At 31.4% G+C, this 26,691-nt stretch overlaps 1 protein-coding gene and 1 non-coding gene across 2 annotated transcripts; both read left to right on the plus strand.

Moving 5' to 3' along the window:
- The first annotated feature begins 1,478 nt into the window (after nt 1-1,478).
- Trnal-uaa (transfer RNA leucine (anticodon UAA)) lies at nt 1,479-1,562 on the plus strand. The gene has a single exon. It is a non-coding gene; the product is annotated as a tRNA-Leu (tRNA).
- A 2,678-nt stretch (nt 1,563-4,240) lies between these two features.
- LOC130448597 (delta-1-pyrroline-5-carboxylate synthase) lies at nt 4,241-20,306 on the plus strand. Its single transcript, XM_056786021.1, has 8 exons — nt 4,241-4,525; nt 10,753-10,920; nt 12,103-12,246; nt 15,216-15,873; nt 16,589-17,088; nt 18,018-18,156; nt 18,245-18,610; nt 19,905-20,306. Exons 1-8 carry the CDS (start codon nt 4,415-4,417, stop codon nt 20,165-20,167), a joined length of 2,349 nt encoding a protein of 782 aa, XP_056641999.1. The 5' UTR covers nt 4,241-4,414; the 3' UTR covers nt 20,168-20,306.
- Nucleotides 20,307-26,691: the final 6,385 nt, after the last annotated feature.

Below are 26,691 nucleotides of genomic sequence, written 5' to 3' on the forward strand. Positions count from 1 at the left end.
ACGCGGTGCGAAGCAAGAAACGATATATTCAGAGGAGGTTTTTTACGAGGTCTAATCGTCATAGAATTAGGTCATTTTTTATTTGGGACTTATTGGTAACTTCAGCATACCCCGTATGTTTCATTTTATTTGGCTATTCCAATTGACTTCGTATAGTCGTATAGACTATGCGCTCGTTATGAGAAGTCTCCGGGCGGTGAATGTGATTATATGTTTTATTTGTGGTACATAGATGAGTATAGAAATTTGATTGTGATTTCGACGGATTGTTGTTTTTCAGATACGAATAATATTTATTAATTACGTAGGTTTTTAAGGTAGGGCATGGGAATTTTAAAGTAGGGCATTACCCCCAAATGCCCCTCCTCTAGCTACGCCCTGGGATGCGACCTGCTTACAAATAAAAAAATTTACTGTATAATCGGTTTAAAAAATCACTAGTTATTTAGAGTGTTGCTAAGTTTGAATTTTCCACAAGAGGCGTATATGTAAATGTAAATTATTATCTTCTCTTCTTCTTCTTGTAGTAGGACGAGGTCCTGTCAGGTCTGTCATCTGCCCTCTTGTGACGCCGATGTCCAGCTATCGTACCAGCGTTTTGGGGGCCTACCGATTGGGCGTCTTGTGTCTGGTTTCTGTGTTTTGGCCCATTTGGCAATCCGTTCTGGAGCCATTCGTTCTACATGGTCTCTCCATTGTCGGCGTCTTGCTCTTACCCATCTAACGACATCTTGTACTCCCAGTTCTCTTAAGGTATCTGTGTTGGGTATTCTATCGTGGAGTGTGGTACCCTTTATTGTTCGTAATATCTTCATCTCTGCTGTTCTCATTTTTCTCTTTGTTTGTGTTGTGTCTGCCCTTGTTTCTGCGGCATAGGTTAGTATGGGTCTGATACAGGTCTTATAGATTCGCGTCTTACTTTCTATGCTCATATATTCATTTCTCCATATAATGTCCCGTAAATATCCCGATATTCTAGTTGCTTTCTTGATCTGCTTATCTACCTCGTCCGTTATGATTCTGCTGCTCGTTGTTTCTACGCCCAAGTAGTTGAAATTCATTACTTGCTTTATAATGCGCTCATTTACTACCAACTTGCATCTTATTGGGTCTTTGGATATTACCATGCTTTGTGTTTTCTCGCATGAGATTTGCATGTTAAGTCTCTGTGCCGTCAGGTTAAATTTATGAAGGAGGCGTTGTAGATCGTCTTCATTTTCAGCTATAAGTATAGCGTCATCTGCGTAGCAAAGGATTCTCAGGCGACGGTTATTCATTTCGAATCCTGCATTAACTTCGTTTACGCTCTCAATTATTTGGTCCATTATTACGTTGAAAAGGCATGGGCTGAGGCTATCTCCCTAAATTATTATGTTAAATGGAATTTTTGTATACGCGCAATATCAAGTGTTTTTTAACAAATTGAATAATTGGTATGGTGAGGGATAACTAAATACTACAACTTTTAGTTATCATCAGTCAGGTTGGCCGAGCGGTCTAAGGCGCCAGATTTAAGCTCTGGTTCCCGAGAGGGAGCGTGGGTTCGAACCCCACACCTGACATTACGAGATTTTTTTTATATTGATCTAGGTTTTTTTCTATATCGCAATTGAATAATTTAGTGAAAATGGAAAACAAAATACTAGTACTATATATCCCCATTCCAGTTAGAATTAATGAAAAAATATTGAATTAGTTTTTACAAATAATGTAGGTCATCTGTCGATATATGTATACAAAGTGCACTGTTAGTTATTAACAATACATCCTGTGTTTTGGGTGTTTCATAATCTATTAAATAACTCCATAAAAATAAATTATTCAACATTATTTTTTTTCAATACTTCATTTGAATAAATTAAATTCCCCTCAAAGTAAATGAGTCATGCTAAACATATAAATATGGGATTATCAAAAAGTAATTCATAAAACGAACAATTTTAATTTTTAGAAAAAATGTAAAAACGCGTTAAATAGTTTATTTTGAAATAAATAAAAAAATGCCAAAATTCTCAAAGCTATGCCCTTATTTCTTGCATTATTTGAGTGTATTTATACTCTTATTGTTTTTTTAAGAGATCTGTAAAAAGCTATGAATATTACGACTTATATACGTCTTAAAAAATACAAAGACATGTGAAAATTCTGTGTGTAATACTTTATGAATAATATTCAGTCAAAAACTTAATTTACAGAAGGCTTACTTTCGCCTTCTACTTTGATGTTTTCACAGAAGCTTTTGAACTGCACTGATATGTACGAGACATATTGTGTGAGCCATTTGCAGCTTTTATTCCTAAGAGACTTGTATACCAACTGAGACATTTCAATACTTTTACCAGATGATACAGCTTGTTGGTATGCTTTATTTATTATATCTCAGTTTAGCATCTATGCTGGGCTCTAAATCCTAGGCGTAGGTCTCAGCGTTAGTACGCCATTCTCCTTGGTCTTGGATTGGGCCATAGAAGCACCGAAGTACTTTCTTCTCCCACGAATTGAGTCTAAGCTCATCTCTAGCAGTCATAGCCCAGATTTAAGAAGTATACATGACAACTGGCCCCCTCTAATATCTATTTCATTTCTGCTTAAGCAGGTCAACATCGTCTGCGTATGCTACTTTCTGTCTTCCACCTCATGCCTCCTACATATTTTTTCCAAGGTCAGGTTGACTAGAATACAAGAAAGAGCAGACCTCTTTTGAAGTTGAATCGGCGTGATTTTGTGCCGGCTATCTCTCAGTTGGTGTTACATAAGCTCATAACCACCAGTCTTATTAGCTTGTTTGGCACACCATGTATACTCACGAAAGAGGAGCTTATAAAATCGACAACGAACGAGGAAATAAAAATCAAGTTCAAAGATGGCTATTAAGAATTTTGGCTACAAAAATCGATACATGGATTGTAGTCAATGTTTCAATTATGGAGGGTAGAGGTAAGGAGTACCATCTCATATGGGAGCTTAGCTTAAAAATTGTCCGCTTGTAGACGGTGAATTATAATTCAAAATTTGACCAGAATGGCGCTCCTGTCGGACGAGATATCATACGATCAGTCAGTTCAGGTTTATTTGAATATGCAGTGTTAAAAAATTTCAAATGACTAGAGTCGTCGCTTTATTTAAAATTTACACTCATGCGGTAGTAGAGCCTTCCTAACGTAATGAATTTGATGGACACTTTCTGTAGCACAGAGATGGTTCTCCTTACCACTACCCTCCATCATTTCAATGATTCTTGATAGCATTCCTATAATTATACTTGTGTGAACGTAGATTTAGTGCTGTAGCAATGCTGCTTTAATAAAAAGATACATCGTTTGTATGTTACCGAACTTAATGACTTGTGGCTGTAAATCTGATATCAACAAACTTATTAAATAGCATCAGATTTATCCTTCACATTAGTTTTTATATCACAATAGATTGTTTTTGTTATTTTGAAGAAAATATTCTGTATGAATACTATGAAGTTGCGTTTTAATAATTATTCTCATTGGCAGGTATAGCTAACTAGAATTAACTTGAGACCTGAGTGCCCTTGTGCACTGCCTACTGCGCTCAGGTCTCAAAATATTTTTTGCGGGTTATAATAAAGTCTCGTTTACAAGGAATTTTTAATCTCTTCTAATATAGTTCACAATAATTTATTCTTTATTCCCGTTGAAGATATAGTATAGAGGCTTTTAAGTAGTTGAAAAAATTAGGGGAGGGTTGAAAAATAATTAGTTTTCAAAGTGTTTTTGTGCATTACTTTATCATAAATCAAATGTACAAGGCTTATTTCAAGCCTTGAAAGTATTTATTTGTGAAAAAAATATTTATTCTCACTTGTAGTTTTTTTTTTAAATTTTAAAGTTTTTTGGTTTCATTGACTTATGCAAATGCCCCTTATTATTTTAGCTCATTAGAAGTCGATATATTAGCAAGTTACGTTTCCTTTTGAACACATTGTATATATAGGACCTATGAAGTAAGTGAAACAAACATTTCGCAAATATTATTTAGACTTTGTACATACTTAGTTACCATTTCATTGCATTCTGTAACATATAATAATTTTAGCAAATAAAAAAAAAGTAACTGTGGAAACTAATTACTATTTCTGTTTGTTTTCAATCAATAAACTAACATATTTCATTCCAATTTAATGAAATAGATGATAAAGTGAAAACGTAAAAGAGATAAGCTAGTTTGTTTATGTTAAAGTCTATATATTATATACATCTTCAGTATTGAAAGCAGATGATATAATCACGCTAAAGATGATGGCCAGAGTCCGAAAGTTTTTCAATAAAACCATTAGATAAGAAAAAGATACATCGTTAATTAACGAGGGTGATCGTAGTAGTAGTATTTATATAAATTAGTATAAACAATTTAAATTTTAATATCGTTGAAATTTGCATATGAAATGTGGGCATATCTCAAAATTCCAGTGCAATATACTGCTCGTAGACCAGCTGTTCGGAATACCAATACAGTTTTCACCATTGTAGGTGCCAAATGCAAATGTACATATCAGGTAAGATATTTATTTCAAAAATAATTACTTTTTTAACTAAATCAAGAAAAATCAATTAAGTCGGTATCTTATTGAATTCGAAATGAATCAACGTATAATTATTATAAATACAAAAAATCTATTGATGTGCAATTGTTTCTATAATAACCCTATTTTCGCATATATTTGTTCGATCAATGAAAACATTTCGTATCTTTCCTTGAATATAGTAGTTAATATTTTCTACTACTGTGCTCTTCATCTCAAAGTTTTGTATGACTATATAGGTATAATTTTAGCAAACGACAATGGCATCACTTTTGAGCTCAAATGGTTTTTTATTACGATTACCTACAAATCAGTTGACTTGAATATTTAGTAGTATTTCGACTTATAGTGTCGGTGTACATACTTTTTAACTCGTAAATTTCACTGAACAAGATTTCAATAATTGAAATTCAATAGTAATCCCGTTCCCTTATCTTTTATGACGTAAATTAGATGAACATATTCCCTGTGCATTTCACTTTCATCCTAGTTACTTTCACAAAATTTGCGTGCAGATATAGTAGTAAATTTGGAGTGATGTATAAAAAAATTCTGGATTTTCCAACCAATCCATTTCTGGATTTCGTGTAATTACTAATACTTTTTTCTTCATTTTGCATGCTTCTTATTACTTTCTAGATCTGCATTTGATTCAAGCTCATATCGTTAGTTTGATTTTCGTATTGAAGAGGTTTTGCAATTTTTTTGTCTTGATTTTGTTTGGCGATGCAGAATGTCAATCAACGATATATGTTATGTTATATTAGAAGGAAGAAAAAAATATATCGACCTTTTTTGTCGACAGAAACAAGCGAATCAAAATAAATTTAGTTGAAACCTATAAGAAATGATGATGAAATGATTTTGAGTTACATAATGAGGAAGATGAATTACTTCAGTGCACCTAGATATATTTCACCAACAATATCAACGGTTATGTTTGAATACTTCCAAGAAGAGGTTAAAATACACACAAGAATAAGAATGAATTACTACTGCTATTTTAATCACGTTTAGAATGATTCGACTCTATGCATATTTTGTATTTTGACGTATCCAGCTTTCCAATTAGTTTTTACTTATGATATTTGATAATGCAAAAGAATTCTGTAATCTTTAAAAAGCATTGTATTTTTGTCTTATCACTTATAACTTATAACAATAAGTTCCGAACTAGTTTATTACAATAAGGTATTATTACATCGAATCAAAACTATTTCTGGAATGTTCAATGAACAAATTTATACAGAGGATCACATGATGTTTTTAGACTTTACCTATTGCTTAGTCATGTGGCTAATTTTTTTCAAATTAAGACTATCGGATACCAAATAAATTTTTCTATGAAAAACGTAAGTGGAAAGTATAAGTTTTTATGAAAAAAGTAAATCTTCCAGTGTATGTATTTTGGTATAATGTATATACATTAGGGAATGAGGTAGCTACGGAATCTTATTCGCATTGTTCACCTCTCATTATAAGCAATATTTTCAAAAAATTTTGGTAGAGTGTGTTATAAGATCTTAGTATATTTGTCTCGTTCATGCTATATCAAGTTTATTATAAACATGTAGATTTTGTTATGAATTTTGACTATTTTAATCGATTTTCCAATTGATTCTTAATTTTAAATTATACAGTGTGAGCTAAAGTCATAAATGAGATATTTCTGAGACGTAACCTAGGAGACATTGCATTACAACTAGCGTTATAACAAAATGCGAGTATTACAACAAAAAAATGTTTCTCATCTACTAATGCTGTTTTACATGGGAAAAAAATTATAAATACAAAATGATTCACAACAATATCACAGTTAATAAGAGATTATATTAATAGGTGAAAAAGAAATCTAGACACACATCACAAAATTCAAGAATATACGAACTCACTTCCAACTATAGGCAACACTGCATAAACCATGCATAAATGATTATCCGAACATCGATGAATTATCATAATATGGTATCGTAGTATTTAAATAGTTTCACATCGAATTTGATAATGCCAAATTTGGTAACCACTAGTTTTTATTATTTAAATGATGGGCTGCTCGTAAATATAGACAATATAAACAGTTATTCATTTTTATATTAATAATGAGTTATAATATCAGAAAAGAGCTTCGAAAATAATATATGATTTTACGAATATTCGGTGGAACATTTTTGTCTGTTAATGAGTTTGAGCTAGCTGTATTGGAAGTGTTCGGTAGCATTTTTCCTCCTTTGCCTTGAAATATGTTTGTATGATGTTCATTGCTTTAGTTATTAATTGCGATTTTAAGACGTTTGCTAGCTTTGTGAGAAACTTAAAAAGATGGTTACTATTTCAACACACATTGATGCATCTATTGAAAATTCAAAGCTTTCCCTATGAAATCTTAATATAATTTTGATAAATTAGAATTTCTTACAATTTCAATATTTCCATGTACATGTATTTTTGTGTACGCTTTCTCTGATAGTGAAACAGAGAACGTTCTATCTCTATGATTGAAGCATTAAAATTTCTTCCATTTCCCATGTTATAGAAAAAGCTGCTGTAAAGTATGTAATAAGTAAGAATTAATTTTACTTTAAGATATATTAGAACTTGTGCTCAATATCATTTATCTAGTTATCTTCTTTAAATTTTGATAACTTCAAGGTCGTATATAGACATACTTATCAAACTAATTATTGCTTTCATGACGATAACAAAAACTTCTCGCATATATCTATAAAAATTATTGAACTTCAGAGTGTTTTCTAATACGATTTTCAAAGGAAAATATTTATCAGAATTACTTCACTATCATATCAAAATAATGAGCACGTCATATGTACATTTTTAAAAGATCAAAGATCAAATCAATATTATTCGACCTGTATTTTTCACGTAATCTGCAATTATATCGTAAGATTCAAAATAAAAATAATAGAATGATTAACAAAATTGAAAATAGAACTTTAAAATTTCTATAGATTTCTTTACGAAGAACTCAAAAAATGATGTAATAAGTGATTAATTGGATTGGGATAACATGATGCAAGTACAACGTCATTGAGGAGGGTATCTTCAGAGTTTTTTTATTAAAACTTTTTTTTATTTAGGATTTTTTTAAAACCAGATTTCGCACGAACAGTATTCCTGAAAATTGTGCGTCCAATAAGAAGCGATCTAATTATAAAAAGGGAGTTGTGAGAATGATCGGGAATTTTTCTTCGAAGCTTCTGCAGAAAAAGCAGAACTTCCAAAGAATAAAAAATTCAGTTCTCGAACTCTGACATTGATGGCCAAGATTGTGGCAAACTATGACGAAAACTCACCGAATGGCTTACAAAAAAAATCTACTAAATATTTGCCGTCAAGCTCGCGTAGCATGGCAACAAAAAATGTTATTCTAGTAGAATTTTTTGAGATCAAAGAAGACATTTATGATAAATTTACAGTATTGAATACATCATATTCTCCAAAACTGCACAGGACGGTGTATCTAAATGCCCAACATCTAAAAAATAATGTCAAGACTAAGTTACCATTGGTTCATTCATCATATAATCAAAACCAAAACCTCTATCAATAAAAGATAATCGATTATTATCGTTCACTCTCAACTTGAAATCCTAATCCATACACCGCGCGGTAATCTAGCTTAGGATTAAATAAAAATAAAAAATCTAGGTATTGCGTTTTCGTCACATGAAAGAGTTTCAGCTAAGTTCTCTATTATTTTTCTTCCACTATTGTATTAAAATGATGATAATATGAATAATGAGAAAATTAGATAACTAGAGATTACAAATTGATCATAGCTGACCTATATATAAGCGATTATATGCTTAGTAATGTGGCTTAATTACTTCAATTTTTCGATGAATTCAACAATAAGTATTGTAATCTCCAAGTTTTTCAAAAAGTCAGACGTGTTGAAAGTGCAAAGAATTGACTCGAAATAGTTTCAAGCTTGGAAATAATTGAATCACTTGTACGTGGTTCTAAGCGTTTTCTTAAAACCGTCCAAAGCACTCAGTAATTCGCGAACTGACATCTTGGGGCTGTGAGTAAACGATTCTAATTCGCTTAACAATCTCTTCTTTAACTCTTGGACTTCCCCTGCTAATCCCTTCACAAACGCAAATTGTATCTTTAAATTAATGATACCATCTACGTGATTTTATACTTAAATAGAGAAAGTTTATATCTAAATGTATTAAAGTTTGATGCCACCGCAGCACTAAAAAATATTGTGAAAAATTAGTCTGAATTGATGAGACACTTTTTGATATTTTTCATGTGATCATATAAGCATTGCATCATATTTAATCAGTTAATTATAGTGTGGATCCGTTCGAACAAAATGTTTTATTTATAATCTGAACATTCTGCTAGTCATCCTTTCCTTTTTCTCTAAATATAGATAAGCTATACGCAAAAAATAAAACTCATCGAATGAAATTAATATATAAAACGAAAATTGGGAGATAATATGATACTCGAAGATTTTGCTCGATAATTTCAATGTTTTTATTTTATGTTTTATATTTATTGGCATAATTTTGGGAAACAATAAATAATGCGACTATAAAATAAGAAATACAATATTACTATTTAAATAAATAGTAAGACGAAAAGATTCCGAAATAGGTAGATTAATAACCTTAGATTGATGTCGTCGCTTTACGGAATTTTAGAAGTATTAGCAGCAAATTTCACAGTTGCTACCAGGGTACGGCCATTTGGTTTTACTTATTAAAAAAGATTTATAGTAATTTTTGGAAATATTGGGAGATAATGCAGCAGGATACCTAATATTAGCACGTAGATATTATACCAACTATATATTAAAGTGGGCATAAAAGAAATTGTGAAACTACTGAGGTATAACAAGCATACCAGCAACAATAATCACTAGAATGATAGAGAAAGGAATAAGAAATAAAGTGAAATTTACTTGAGAGGATTCAAAATGTGGCTTTAGAAATAGAGGAACAAAAAATGATTTAATATTTACAATTAAGTGAGAAATTAATAAATAAAGATGAGGAAATCCACTTATGTTTAATGGATTTGGAGAAATCCTTTGACCAAATAAAGAGAGAAGATATATTTGAAATAATTGAAATATAGATCTGAGTAAACAACGAATTTACTACATAGAAAGGAGTTAAACAAGGATGTGTATTTAGCCCATAGGGCCTTGGAGGATGGAATCGCCGTATAAAGGAATTGATATTAGGTTAGGTTAGATTAAAACAGGTATAACGTCTATTGTGCTACTCTCTATTTTCCACACTCTCATATTTTATTTATAGCTCATTTTTTAATATTTCTAACCAAGAACAAAGTTCTTCACTTTTTTTAATTCTAATTCTGCTGTTTTATCGAGGTAATTTATAGTGTCGTCCCCCATCATTTAACGTCGTTTCTTCATCTAACCAGGGCACTGGCAAAGCAGATGCTTCATAGTCTTTTTTTCTCCATTACACTCTTTGCAAAACATGTTCGTTATAACTTCCCATTTTTGGAGTTTTGTACTAACAGTACAATGTCCAGTTATCAATTCAATAGTCTTCGGGATTCAGTGTTTCCTGAGTCTTATCTTTCTCCCCATTGATCATTGGCCAAATCGCTCTGGATATCGTCCAATCAATTCCGTTTGACCACATATTCTTATGTTCGATTTTGATTCCTACGTCAATAACATCTTTCACCTTTAGCAAGCCCATCTGTATTAGAGTTCCCTGCCAATTCATAGTGTTCTGTCTACTCTAGTGTCATGATGCAATTTATAATTCAAAATTAGCGATGCAAAAATTTATTAGCAACTTTCGTCATCCACAGAATATAGACCAATTCTTTTCTTTACGTTGATATAATTGAACTGTTACATCAAATCCTATAAATCAAGTGAAAGGTTACTTAAAATAACAGTATTCGAGACAGACAAAGTACAAGACAAGAATAATCAAATATCAAGTTGACTGTCAAGAAGAAAATATAAATTAAAAGTTTAAGTTCAACACATACTACACATTATTTATACAAAACAATGAAAATAATAATAGTTTCCCTTATAAGTAGAAAAATTTCAAGGATTGTACATAATTTTCATCAGCTGCATCTCTTCGACTTTTGTTATTTTTATTATTTGATAGTTTTTAATTGTGAAGTGAGGTAATCTCGGGAAGATGATGAAACATATTTCTTTCTTTCAGGCTGCTTTCGAAAAGAAAGGGTTAGTAGATAGGAAACCGAGTAGTTTTTTTGACAGAAGTCAGTTGAAGTACGCGAGAAGATTAGTGGTAAAATTAGGTAGTGCTGTTATAACCAGAGAAGATGAGAATGGACTCGCTTTAGGAAGATTGGCGTCAATAGTGGAACAAGTAAGTATAAAAATGTTTAAAACGGATATTATCATCAGTTTCACCTTCTTTTTAATGAAAAACATGAAATTATGTTGTATAGCTAATTTATTAGAATTGTTTCCAAATACATTTATTTTACATACCACCGCTTAGTTTCCAGAGTTAATTTTGAGAAATAAATGGTTCGAAGTTACAAAAAATTTATAAAGAAAGCAATAAAAATATTACAATAAGATGGTGGGGGAAGATAGAGAAATGAAAATCGTCAATAAAGTTTTGGAAAGTTTTCAATGAGGTTGAAGAGAGAGAAGGGAGAGAATTTCAAAGGACAAAGACAATGAGAAAATGACCAAAATATTTAATAAATATTTCATTGATGTGGGTAAAAATCTAGCCACTAGTATTAATTGATTCATTACATTTGTATCCAATAATTGAGAGTGAGGTGAAACAACTTATTAAAAACGACCTGAAATTTGAAATATTAAAATCATATGATAAAATCACGCTGAAACGCTTCACATTATAATGGTCTATCCACTCACTATGATGATTAGTACTTCAAGTGAAACAGAATAATCTCCAAAAGTATTCAAAAACAATATTGTAATATTTTTGAAACTACCAAATATTGTGAAAGCTAGAGTGGAGTTTGAAACTAGAGTGAACAAATTCTTGCCAAAATATTTTAACTCCCAATTCAGTTTAAGAAACACTATGAGTCACCTCAATATGAAATACGTTCATAAAAAAATACTATCAACGAATACATAGATAAAAATAAACCAGTAATAGGGTTCCATTCTATTATAATCCTCAGAAGATATGAAAATAATAGGTTCAGCACCTTTCTGAAAAAGTGAGATTAACGAGTCAAAATAAAAGAATAAATAAGTATATTAAAAAAAAGTGACATGTGATGTGCCTCGAAGAACGATTTTGTGTGCTTTATTCTCACTGTTTTTATGAATATTTATTGATTAGAGAAAATAGGACGAATCTCGGTTTTGCTAGATATGTATAACGACACAAACTGGTACAATTTGAAAATATAAAATTGGAAGGGATTTGTCCGAAATTAGAATTTGGTTGAAATGAAGATTATTATTGGTGAATTTACATTTTGCTTCACATTCTAATCGGCAACCTTTAAACAGCTATTCCAAAAGCTGATATAATCATACAATATTTTTGTTTTAGGTAGCAGAATGCCAAAATGAAGGAAGAGAATGCATTATGGTTACTAGTGGTGCTGTTGCTTTTGGAAAACAAAGATTGACACAAGAATTACTTATGTCCCTCTCTATGAGAGAGACTCTATCTCCTACTGATCATACACGCGAGGTGAGATCAATAACTATTTATCTGACGAATTTCAAAAAACAACACAATGCTATTTGTTGCACTAAAACCCTCCTATGACACGTAATATCAATCACTGAAATAGCCCAATTAGAACAATCCCCAAATATTAGACTTGAAAAGCAAAGGCAAAAAAATATTCAAAACTAATATGATTAGTTAATGCTCCGCAAAACCACATGGCTAAAGAGTTTTTATAGGGAGAATAGTATTGGAGAATGTGATACAGATCTGTACATTAGACCGCCATGAAATCTATCTATCTAGTCCATTGTCCAAATAAGGTGAAATGAATAGTGTAAATTTATGAACGTAAATTCAATGTATAGATCTTGTAACAATTGTTATTGTTATAATGAATTATTAATTTGAAAGGTAAATTCAACTATTTGTTTCATCTTAGTAGATGTATTTGGACATTTACTCAATAGATTATATTCTACTCGAAAGTGATTAACATCCATTATGCGATAAATGTGTGCTAAAAGATTATTGACCCTGATAACTATTATCAATGTGGGTAAAACTAATTGTAATTAACAATCATTGGACGACTGAAGTTCATTATCTTTTGTTTTTGTACTAGTACAAATAGTGAGATAACCTCAAAATTAATTAGTTCCCAATGATATCCTCATCTATTTACAGAGCTGCATGTACGGAAAAAATATCATTATTCATACACTTTTGTTTATATTCACTGCTAGCATACTGTTTGATTCGTGTTGAAAAATACACGAGTTGATAACAAATTATTGCAAATAATTTCACGTGATTCGGGTTGTAAGTAAAAATTGAAACTTTTATATCACGTCAATTATCTTCTTAGTGTCTCCTATATAGAGGAGAGCAAATTTTCAATGGAAGAGGTACTTATGGAGTTGTCGGAAACTATGATCAGGTTAAATCGATCATGACTTGAATGTTCAGAAACCGATCACGGTCATTATTGTTCGGAAACTGATGGAGTTAATCTGGGAGTTAACCTGGTAGACCGGAGGCTAAATACGATCAGCTGATGGGCTGTTTCATCTGTCTATGTTTTTGTAAACATCGAAAACTATTTATTTCCCAAAATAGCTGTCCACTATTAATTCCCATGAGCAACGTAATTGATAAGATACTGAGGTTTTAGGTTTTTATACTTTTCGGTATTTCAAAATAAAAATAGCTTAAAAAAGTAATAAAAATCAAAAGTTCTTGTTTATCATGTTTGGAAACTGTGATCTAAATCTCGTTCGTTAGGATCCGCTGATGGATGATTTACCTGAACCCTGGCCATAGTTTCCGAAAAACTCTTCTATTGTGAAAAAATGCTCTATTTATGAGCATAATCTGCTTCTAACTTCACACATTTAGCTTAGCAAGTTTACAATTTTTCAAACTATCCCAAAAAATATATTCCGTAAGGTACGCGCTGCCCTCATCACTCCATCGTCCTGAAAACTCTTTCTACTAACTGTTTTTTTGAATTTGGAAACAGAAAGTGATCGAAGAGGGCCCGATGGATGAGAGAATAAATTGTAATTCAGTTAAGATAATATTTTTGCAAATATAATGGATGGGTGAGCAGACGCAATCTCGTGATGAAAGAAAACTGTTTTCTTCAACATGCTGTTTTCCCTTGATTTTGTCATCAAAACGTGTCAACGAATCAGTATAATATCGATAAATTATTGTTTGTCCGTTCTCTAAATAATCAATGAAGATTGTTTTAGTAGCAGCACGTCTTTGGGTGAAAGAATATAAGGAAATACTTTTAATAGCAAAGAATAACTTAAGAATCATTACATGGAACCATGAGAAATTATCTATCAAAAGCATACATTTCATAATGAGGGACTATTTCGAAAAAGTGAATGTTTGATGTGTCGTCGACTTACAAATTCTGTAAAGATTTACTAACGAATTTCCTTCGAATATTTGATAGAATTATTCCTTTCAACATTCCACACAAAACATAACCGAATGACTAATAGTAAGTTTTGTTAAAGACGGTTTTGGACAATAAGTGTGATATGCTGGTCTGCTAGATACCCAGACCTCACAATAATAGATTTTTTTGTGTGGAGAAAGGTAAAAATCAATAATATCAAGAACCCAATAAATTGGTGAAATATTAGAAAAGAGAGTTACTCGTGCAGCCCAGTCAATGACTAGAGAACAAGTGTAGGCGGCTTTTAAACATAAGACAAAAATATGTTGTAAAATACGTAGATAAAGGAGGAGGGTTAATCGAAACTACTTCCTCTTTTCTTTAGTCACTACATATTTGTGTTAAACGAGTAGAATTAAGTCAAATATGAATTCATTTATTATTTAAAATGTTAACTATGGTGACTGCAGAAACTAATATCCATTCCTAACCTAGATGATCTAAAATCAGTGAAATTTTAGTTATGGAGGTCGGAATACTATCCATTTTGATTTTGAGGCAACTGCCGTGAAGGTGGTAGCACTTGATCTTGAACTTTAACAGTGTGACATTTTATTTGATATGTAAGTTTTATTATTGATATTGTACCTTATGTTACTAGGAGTAGAAGGCTATCATCATTGATGAGCACAGATTTCTGCACTGCCTAGGCGATAGGCCTAGGATATAATTATACGCTTGAAGAAAAAAATCTTTTACGTATCCTTGGAAAAATTTTTATCCTATATGTCGCATCCATTCACGAGATCATAATCTCATCACCAAGAAGTGTAGCTTAACTTCTTCGAAAAGTTTGCAAGAAAATGTTCGTTAAATCAAAGCAGCAAAAAAAATATTTTTCGGGTACTGCCAGTGGGTGTACTTACGGCATGTAATTCATATTAGTGGTGTTATCCTCAAAACCGATAATTTCTTTGTAATTCTTTCTAGTTACGTGAAAAAATTGTATGCTTTCCGAAATTTTTGATGTTTTGAGTGCTAAAATGTAAAATTTAATGACAATTTTCATTTCTAGGATGCCGTAGCATTGGTCGAACCTAGAGCAGCGGCTGCAGTAGGACAATCAGGTCTTATGTCCCTCTACGATGCTATGTTTTCTCAATACGGTGTGAAAATAGCACAAGTTTTAGTGACTAAAGCTGATTTCTACAACGAGGAAACCAGAAAAAACCTAATAAGCACCTTAACAGAATTAATTAGTTTGAATATCGTGCCTATCATTAACACAAATGATGCGGTTTCACCGCCACCACAAATAGACGAACCTATTGGTGATAAACCTGGAAAGAGGGGTATTTCAATCAAAGATAATGATAGTTTGGCAGCCATGTTGGCTGCAGAGATACAATCTGATCTGCTTATATTGATGTCTGATGTTGATGGAATTTACAACAAGCCACCATGGGAAACAGGAGCTAAGTTCTTACATACTTTCACATCTGATCAACGAAATACAATTGAATACGGGCAAAAGAGTAAAGTTGGTACTGGAGGTATGGATTCTAAGGTTAATTCAGCTACATGGGCTTTGGACAGGGGCGTGTCTGTGGTTATTTGTAATGGAACATTGGATAAAGCTATCAAAACTATTCTTTCAGGAAGAAAAGTTGGTACATTTTTTACTGAACATTCTCTCTGTGGATCTGTTTCTTCTGAAGTAGTTGCAGAAAATGGTGTGTACATATTATCTAACCTCTTACTTGTACACTCTAGATTTTTTAATGCGATGATATTTTCTAATATGCTTCAAACAAATATTTTTTCGACTTTAATTTTGTTTTTTCAATTTTGCCAGCGTTTTTCAACCTGCAGGGCTCGCTTGGGAGGTAGTAGCTCATCAAAATAAATAAAGGGATGATCACTTTTAAAAAAAAATTGATTCGCAGAAAGAGAACAGAAATGATATTCATTCTGACATTACAAAAAATTGAGTTCAGTATACGTTTACATTAATATTCTATTTAATTATAATAAAAGCTCTTATATCAGTGAAAATTGGGGAATAATTAAATTAATTAAAACTAATCAACAATAATAAGTATTGTCAAATAACAATATAGGGCGAACGAAACTAGAAATAAACTCGTCAATACAAAAATAAAATTGTATTAAATAATTATTATTGACTTTCTTGAGCGGGCCTCATACAGAAAAGATATATTACAACTTGCCACTCTAAATACTATGGTTATATTCAGTCGAAATCTATATTTTGTCTTTAAATCAGTCATCGTAGAAAAAGCCTCGAAAATGTAGAATGATTAAAATATCAGTAATATACGTAATGCTCGTGTACAGTAAAGTCTATTTTTTTTCTGTAGAAAAATAAAAAAATAAACCTATTCCGTTAAAAATGGAGAGAAAATTTAACATTGTGTTTTTTTGCAGCAAGAATTGGTAGTCGCATTTTAGCCTCTCTGTCACCAGACCAACGGGTATCTTGCATTCATACTTTAGCCGATCTTTTAATTAGTAAACAAGCAACAATTCTAGATGCCAATCAAAAGGACCTACAGGAAAGTGCGAAAGTAGGTTTGGCCAAGCCACTCTTATCGAGATTATCATTAACTCCTGCGAAACTCAAAAATCTTTCGATAGGTCTGAAACAAATAGCAGACAGTAGCCACAACAATGTAGGTAGAGTGATAAAGAGAACCAAATTGGCTGATGGCTTGATATTGAAACAAATAACAGTACCCATCGGAGTACTGATGGTTATTTTTGAGTCTAGACCGGATTCCTTACCACAAGTAGCTGCTCTTGCGATTGCTTCAGGTAATGGATTATTGTTAAAAGGTGGCAAGGAAGCCATGCATAGTAATAAAGCTCTTATGGAAGTAGTTACTGAAGCATTGAAAACTGTTGGAGCAGAAAAAGCTATATCATTAGTGAGTATCTATTCATAGTACGTTAGTAAACAATTGGGTCTTGGCTGTTTTACCTGTTATGTAACATAATCTTGTATTAATTATGAAAAATGATACATAAACTAAGCACATAGTGAAAATATATGATTAATTGCAACAATTGCATAATGGTGATATATATAAGCTGATTTATAACTTCCACCGTCTCTAAAGGCGAACTTATTTGTGATTAGGGCGAGTAAAAGTGGTTAGTGATTCTGTGTTGTTCAGCTCCATCCTCCAACTAAAAAAAATTCTGAAAGAAGAAGTATACACAACGATATATGAAAGCGAAAAAGTCTTGGAATTTTAACTTTCAAAGTAGACTGAGGAAATGAAATTCAAGGGTTAGAAGACCCCTACATGATGTTAGCTAGCAATTGCTCAAGTTATTATTCTCCAAGAATTCTAATATCACTTATCAGAATGACTAAGGAGGCATTTAATATACGAGTATATATTATCAAAACTTTATACAGAATCCAATATCCAAATGCTAATAGCGACCGTCTAGAGTCCGCGTTACTAAATTAAACTAAACGAGCATGTACAAACTTGTTTACCAAGTTGGATGAAAAATGTCACAAAAAATGATCGTGATTCTTTTCATTCCTATTTGAATTTCATTAGTCGCAGTAATTAACTGAGGGCTACATGTTATTTATCATAATTACATAGCATCGGCACAAAGCGTGAATAGGCTTATAAATTTCTAATTTCTCGATTATGGATATGGTGACGCAATTTATTGAATAGTTACCGATATTATTCGAAGAATAACAGTGATAGATGCTTTTTGTGAAACTAATGATTAAATGAAATAATAGTTTTCCCTCTTTGAAAATAAAAGAGATTGAAAAAAAGGGTAAAGAATAGACGATTTTTTATATTAACATCGACTTTCCTACTAGGTATCTACGAGAGATGAAATCAGTGATTTATTATCGATGGAAAATCATATAGACTTAATTATTCCTAGAGGTTCGAACGAATTGGTTCGAAGTATTCAAAAACAAAGTCAAAACATTCCAGTTTTAGGACATGCTGAAGGTAAGCGTCTGTTTCTGAATTCTCGACCACAAAATATAAATTTTTTAGTATTAGTATTATCATGGTAATAATAATAACGATGTTTCAGGTATTTGTCACGTGTACGTAGATAAGGACGCGGATTTAGAGAAAGCTATAAAAATAGTTAAAGATTCAAAATGTGACTACCCCGCAGCCTGCAACGCCATGGAAACTCTTCTAATTCACAAAGACCTTATGAACGGATCATTTTTCACAGATATTTGTAGTATGCTTAAGCAGGAGGGAGTTAAGCTGAACGCTGGACCAGTTCTTCATCAAATGCTCACTTTCGGTCCACCAGCTGTTAAAACTATGAAACATGAATATAGTGCTCTTGAATGCTGTATTGAGGTTGTTGATGGTATTGAAGAGGCTATTAAACATATTCATAATTACGGTAGTGCACATACCGATGTTATCGTAACTGAAAACAGTAAGTAACTTTTTGTTCATCGTTGAAATGAGCAATAATACTGAATAAATCTAGGCAACACAGACCACAGAGTAAATATTATTCATTCAAACTCATTATATCAGCTTTAAAGTTGATTTTTATGAAATAATACGTCATGGACTAACCTATTTATCAAATCAAATCAAAATCTTTGACTCTTTGTCGCGAGTTCTTTTTGCCTTTTATTGTTATTTAACAAAAGCTAAGTTAGAGAAATGCATTGATTTTTTCTAAATTTTTCTTTCAAACACCAATTCTATATTATTCTTGAATGTAATCGAGTTGGTAAGTAACTCAGTGTATAGACCCAGGTCACTGAATTTAGTGGGCCCTTGTACAAGTCTATACAACGACTGAACTCTTTTCCAACAAGTAAATTATTTTTAAAATTTTTATTTCTGAAGTTGATACACATACATTTTTGTTGTGTAAATCCAAATCTGGCTTTTTACATAATTCATAGTTTTAGAGAAACGGTAAGCGGAAATTGGTGTACGTAAAATGTGGATAACAAGAGGAAAGCACGTAAAACTGAGTCCTAGGTATTCTTAAATATGAGTATTCTTCCTCTTGTGATTTTTTCGTAAACATCTTGCTTTATGTGAATCGATAGCAAGATTATGCAAGTAGAGCTACAATTTGCTCTCTAGGGTAGATTGTGAAGATAAGAGGAAGTCAAGCTTAATTCCAATTTTTTATGCAAAGCGATGCAGATTCATGGTAATCGGAGGAAGTACCTCATTTTTACCTTGTTATCCTGGACTAGATATACTATCATTAAAACAACTTGTGGCGGGTAATCCTCTCTCTCTCTCTGTATATATATATATATATATATATATATATATATATATATATATATATATATAGAGAGAGAGAGAGAGAGAGAGAGAGATAAGAGCGGTTTTTCATTTCATTGGGAACATGGCAAGGAAACACCGAAACACCAAAGTGGACTCACTTCAATATATTTTCCGAGTTTTCGAATGTATATACCTATTATCAATCTGCATCTAATGATGTACCGTGCAGTACTATCAATATATATGATCGTTAATTACTATTAAGTAATAAGGGACACGTGACATTGACAAGTTGTAGCTTCCGTTAAGTAATTGTTTACTCACATATCAATTAATTGCTATCTTATTATTTAATCTGAAATTATTTCTATGGTTAGGTGTGTGAATTCCGAGCCTACAATTTGCTGCCGGGCCATAGTTAGATATAACTAATTCATGTAAAACTATTAAAATACAATTTTAATTTTTAGAGGAAAGTGCCAAAATCTTCCAAACGCAAGTAGACAGCGCCTGTGTATTCCATAACGCTAGTTCAAGATTCGCAGATGGATTTAGATTTGGTTTGGGAGCAGAAGTAGGCATAAGTACTGGTAGAATTCATGCCAGAGGTCCTGTGGGAGTTGAAGGACTGTTAACTACCAAGTGGATTCTCGACGGGGAAGATCACACTGCAGCCGAATTCGCCGATGGTGGGAAAAGAACATGGATACATGAATCTTTACCCGTAGAGTAGATTATATAATTAAATAATTTATTGAAATAAAGTTGAGGAATAAGTACCCAAGTATCAGTAGTAACTTTCCTGATGCAAAATTTTGCTTTCTCGTCTATTTTTGTAACTATTCATTCAAATTAAAAAGATTTTATGTGAAGTAAATGTGTTACATGCTATTTAAAAAATTGTGACGGTTTTTCCATTTTTATAAAATAATAGTTAAGAGGTGAAATGAGGTCAGCTGTATCTCAGTTAGAATTTCAATGTTGTTGACGATTTAGATAATTTATGACTGTGCAGTATTGAAAACTTCAAGTATTAGCATAGTCTACAATTATTATTTTTTTTTTGTGTTTTTTGCTCGATCTTACTTCAATAATTTTGAAACTTTCTTTTCAAATTTATACTGAGTCTTCCTTAATTTAATGTATTTTGACGAATAATTTCAAACAGATGTAATTCCCTCTATCCCAACGGTACCTACTTTCTTGTGAAGGACATTATTTGATTTGTATATTATTTTCCTAAATTATGAATATCGGTTACTATTTACGTGTGATTTTCAGTCAATTTAGTTTACTTACCTTTTTAATTTCGATTATTTCCCAACATTCAGGTTCAATTAAAAAAATAGGGCTTTTTTGAAAAGATGCTATGGTAACGCATGTTTTGTATTAAAAAATTTTTCTTCTAGGGTTAAAAGAAGCGGAAATTTTTACAAAAATTGATTTTTTTATTCCATTTCTCTATTTGAACGTGTTTAATAGTCTTTGTCAATTCTTATTAACGAATACTTTTATAACTGCCGCCGCTTTAACATTTAATAGGCAGGTTTTTCGTTTCCAAACTTTTTTCAGAGAAGTGATTATGTTTGCGTCTATACCTAAAAACTGCTTGGCAATAAGATTGTATAAAACTTTCACAACACTCATCTGGTAACCTCTTTTTTTAGCATATTAAAGCAATAATCTTCAAGAATAAGAGCCAGTTCTTCAACAGGGAGAGTCACTGTCAATCATATAATTATCCTATAATCTAAGCTTGTACACAACATATACATGATCTTGATATTTTTAGTATTTTTGAGTGTTAACTGTTGAATTTCAACGCGAGTATTTTGACATCGGAACAATTATTAGGTAATGATTTTACTTAGTAATTCGGGCCCTTGAATCATCAAGTTAAGCCAAATTTTTCTATAAAATGAGACAATAATTATATATATTATTAATATTCATATTTTGAAATTAATTTATTTTCAACACAATTTGTTGTTAAATTCTCTTAGTGAATATCACGTGAGGTTAATTATTTTCGACTAGGTTTCTTCTTTTGTTTATAATCTTCGGCTTGTTTATGTCTTAAATAAATGTTTTTGTTGTTTATATTATATATTACTTAATGTCACATTCTACAATAAAGCACTACACACAGAATTTTGCTATCGAATAAGTCAAATATTTCTAGTTATGGTATATCTATAGATAATTAAGAATATGATTAATATACTTTTATATTCAATGTGATAATAAACGTATTTGTAAAAAACATACGATTTTTATTCCATTATTAATTGAATGTATATTATGCTCTGTGTGAGAACGATCATCTTAGTCGGTTTGCCGAAATGTGTTTTTCCGAAATACCATTGAAGAATGTAGACTGTAAGCCCGTCGAGTTCGTAGTGAAGTGAACAGAGACAATGTAAGTATAGTGTATATTTATGCACGTCAGAGTAATAAATCCTACTTACTAATCCAAAACTTCGATTCCGAGTGTTGCTAACACCTAGAGCAAATATTTTATACCTATTGAATCATATAAGTATATCAAATCTTTAATCATTAACAATTACAAGATAATGAAAAATAATAAGTTTGACAATATTCTATCTAAATTCATTATACATTTATAATAATTTGTAACGTAATTAGTCATTATACCCACTCCTTATTCGAGTTTTTAGTTCTTGTTGGTTTGGTATTTGCTTTTCAAGTAGCCGGATAGGAACATATTCAGAGGATTTAGATCTCGTTGGCTACTCTACCATGTGCCTGGATACACTGTATCCAGGTAATCATGAACAGGTCTTGTGAAATTTTAGTGCTTTATGTATTATGTATAGCATTTCCTCATACATCTCAATTAACCTCATCATTCAAAATCAAAATAATGCATGCCAATTTAATATCTTTATGCTTTTCAACCTACTGGAGCTGGTAGACATGTTGTCATTAGTCGCATGTCTCAAGTAGGTATATGTTATAACTCAAATTTTTAATCAAAATGGCAATAAATGGCAATCTGAAGAAAATACGTAAGAGGTATTTCTTGCCATATATTGCTGAAAATTATGATTTAACATAAAAAACAGTAACAAATAAATAAGCAAAAAAATTGTGTATGAACATATTTTTACACTTTAAAACAAGATATGTTGATTGGATTGTATCATAAATATAATTTAAATCATTATCACAATCTTTGTAACAATCAGAAATTATTTTCTGATTTTCTAACGAACGACAATAAACCACCAACAATAATTTAACACGTCTTTTATTTCGATAGATTGCTTATCCACCGTTGCGAATTACATAAAATGCTCCCTGGGAGAAGTAATAACTTGCGCTCAACCCCCCGCATCACACTGCCGTTTTTAAAAGCGCTACGATACGCTATAACGTAGAACGAAGCAATGTGAATGGATCTGTCTACAACACCTGTTTAAAACTGTGTATAACATCCCTCCTTACTTCAAAGAATAATCTGACAGCCAATAGCAAACAGATAAATCACCACTAAAAGCTCCTCAGTTAGATCTTCAAAGCCTACTATATTCGTAAACGGCTCTCATCATTTGACACTTCATGTATAGAGTGCAAGGAATGCTGAATTAATATGTATGAAATGAGAATTTTTTTGCAGGTCGATTCTTATTTCAGTGACCACAAAAAATAATGAAATTAGATATTTCTCCTTTTACTTGTGAAAAATTATAATATATATATATATATATATATATATATATATATATATATATATATATATATATATATATATATATATAGAGAGAGAGAGAGAGAGAGAGAGAGAGAGAGAGAGAGAGAGAGAGAATTAATCCACGACTACTAAATATTTGAAGTTTTTTTTATTGGAAAATTTTGTTACCTTATTAGAAACACTATTATTTTATTATATCAAATATTCCATATAATATATTATTATTCATTTAAGTATATTACATACAAAATTTTAATAATCCTATAATATCTCCATAATAAAAAACACAAAAAATCTATGTATCAGTATGACAAATGTTTTACAATATGATTTATTTAAAGTTATCAATAATTTCCGATGCCTGTTCAGAATTCATATGCCATATTATACACTTTCCTTTACTTTTCCGACAATAAATTTGATTAAGCCACTACAGCAGCTTTTTCAATTTCTGGTGGTGCCGAAGAAAAGTCATTCTTATTTTTTATATCCATTTTTAGTTGGTTTTTAAGCAATCTTAAAAATCTGAGAATCTTAGAAATCTTAACACACAATAATGTTGACAATTTTCGGTCAGATTTATTTTGTTTCAAAAGCTATTTCAATTTATAAATTTTTTCATATACCATGGTACTTCAAGAAACAGATAAACGTCAAACATATTCATTTCCTTAACAGCTCAGTGTTAAAGTTCCATCTAGGAAAATTTATTTTTTAATTTTTTTATGTGCACAGAACTAAATTGAAAATATTTAGTAGTATTTCACATAAATTTATAAAAACCGATTTTTAGTACGACAATATAGTCGCAGTGTAGCTGAATCAAGAAAGTATCTGACAGCAGTGATTAATGATTTATTAATTGGTATTATTAAGGTCGAGCAAGAATACGTGGATAAAGATAGATTGTTTTTTTTTTCATTTTCTATTTTTTGTGATTTGTTAAGATTAAAATTTTTCTAATTTTTTGGGAAATATAAATTTTACTAGAAAGTGTTATAAATCACTCTGTTTTATTTTTCTCAGATGGAGGATTACGAAGCAAAACAACAAAAGTTGCTAAACTTGGTGGACTTTACCGATCCTTCCATGACAAATGCTCTTCCGAGCTGTCTAGCATAATCCCGTCTAGCGCAATTTTTGCAGGATCTACTCGACAGGCAGACGTGGCACATGAACACCGAGTTCGCCTGCAGACGCCCATAACTGCCGTCTATCGGGATTCATTTCTGTGGAATCAGTTACCAAGGCACGTCTTTCCCGTAAACGGCAGGCACCACTCGAACTACTCGAGTGTAATAGGGTTTACCCTCTTGTGCTTGCTTTTTACATAAAAAAAACATTATTACCATTATAGAATGTCTTTTGATCTTTTGTGAACCAAAATTTGTATGTTTACTGGCTATACAGAATTTCCACATAACAACCTCGGCGTACATAAATATGATTGACAATTAATTTTTCTAATAACCTTGTATCGCCTAATACCAAAAATTATGTACGATGTTAATTCAATTGTTATAAAGAGCTAACATTTTCATTTGGTAATCATACAATACCCCAACGAATTCGTAACTATTTACTGGCAACGCACATGGGTTATAGAGGTTGCTTTGAAGTTTTCGTACGAAGGAATATAAGGTAAGTTCATACTTTTGACACAAATCTTCTAGTTTGGACGACCTCCTTTCCATTAAATTCTGGACGAGAATAGTTATGATTACATTTTTATAAATTATCGGGTAATTGTTAACTAATGAAATTTAAGGCAAAATCAATATAAAACAATACGAAAAATCAATAAATTCTATATGTGCTAAATACGTTAAATACTGAAGATTATAAAAATTTTATTTAATTATGGTCACATTGTTAGTTGACGTTTGTTTTTGTACATAGTAAAAGTGTGAAATATAACACTGATTGAAAAATATTGAATTTGTTTTGGTTAAAATTCAATTATGTACATGCACTTTGCACAATTTGTTGAATATGGTTTAAAAATGTTCTTTTCTTTGCAAATAAAGCTCCAATGTATCTTGATCAAATGAATGAACAGATGAAACTCAGCTGATTGAATCATGTAAAATCTCGTGTTAGCAGCTTTATTGAAACCAACTTTTCCATTTTCTGGAGTAAAGCTGCATTTTTTTGGTTCGTAATTTTTTGCCAGAATTTATTTAATTTGATATTCAATAGTTGGTATCCGCACAGAGTTAGTTTTGGTTAGTAGCAAACATTTTGTAATAGCAAGAGTCTTGTTAAAGTTAAAAAACGAGCAATATTTTGACCCTGCAAGAAATCGCATGCAATGTCTTGAACTTTTCTTGTAGCGTGTCAAGCATCCTTAGAAATAAGAATTTGTAATTGGAATAACAACTACTGAAGTATTTATATTTCTGTTTAGTATGTATTTCGCCGGGGCGCTGTACTCAGGAATTTATCTTGATACTCAAAAAAATCTGCGAAAATAAACCTCATGAAGATATAAATTTCGCAATCCATATCAGTACTTTTTACTGGTTTTTTAAGAATGAAGTCGTAATAGACAATATATTATCTATTTTTTAATTTTATACTTCACCAAATATTTTCATAAAAAAATATCATCGAAATAGTAAATCGAAACTAAATAAAGAGATTACAGAATTCCTCACAATCAAGTTCGCTCAAACAGGCATGTTTCAGAAGAACTTACAATGTCGGAAGTTACACAAGAAATCATCATTTTAATATATTTATTCACGTTGGCAACGTAGTTCTTGACAAAAGCTCTGCAACACAGTCACAATATGATTTAAATATATAGCAAAATGGAATACTGAGAAGAAATATAACAAGCACTGGAGCAAAAACTAATACAATAATTATTCCCATAAATGCAGACCGAATTAGCCCTATTATTAGCTTCACCATACCATAAATAACTATTACAACCAAATTGCAAACTAAAGTTGCAGAGATACATTGGTTTAGTTAAGTTAATAGCATGTCGAAAATTACGTTTATTCATTACTGAAATGAGAGGGTAACGTCACATAATCAGAAAGACAGGAATGTCGAGTAGAACTGAGCAAATCGTGTTCTTTTAATTTTATTTATCCTATGACAAATCCCTACACTGCAAAGATCGGAGAGTTTCGACAAAGAAAAATAAAAACGTTGCTTGTTTTCTTCGATTGCAGTGATTCCTTTTACTAACAACAACAGCTTACAAGGGTGATGTTAGTGTAAAAGCTGAATTGTATCAATTACAGGCATTTGTGGTAGACAGAAGATTGGTTGATGACGAAAAGAGTCGATTAAAAGAGAATGTTTAAGAAGCATGATAATGATGGAGCAATTCAAATATTAGTACGCCAACAGCTGCATTAAATGACGATACATTTATACAATACTTTTCCTGAATACCAGTATTATTTGATTTGATCTAATGCTTCATGATATTTGACAAAATTGATTACCTAATTATTCTTCCAGCTCACGTTTCCCCTCATTGTGTTGAAATAAATGGCCACCGCCTCAAACGAAAAACTGTC

Source organism: Diorhabda sublineata, chromosome 9 (genome assembly GCF_026230105.1).
Source record: "Diorhabda sublineata isolate icDioSubl1.1 chromosome 9, icDioSubl1.1, whole genome shotgun sequence".
Classification (NCBI taxonomy): Eukaryota; Metazoa; Arthropoda; class Insecta; order Coleoptera; family Chrysomelidae; genus Diorhabda; species Diorhabda sublineata.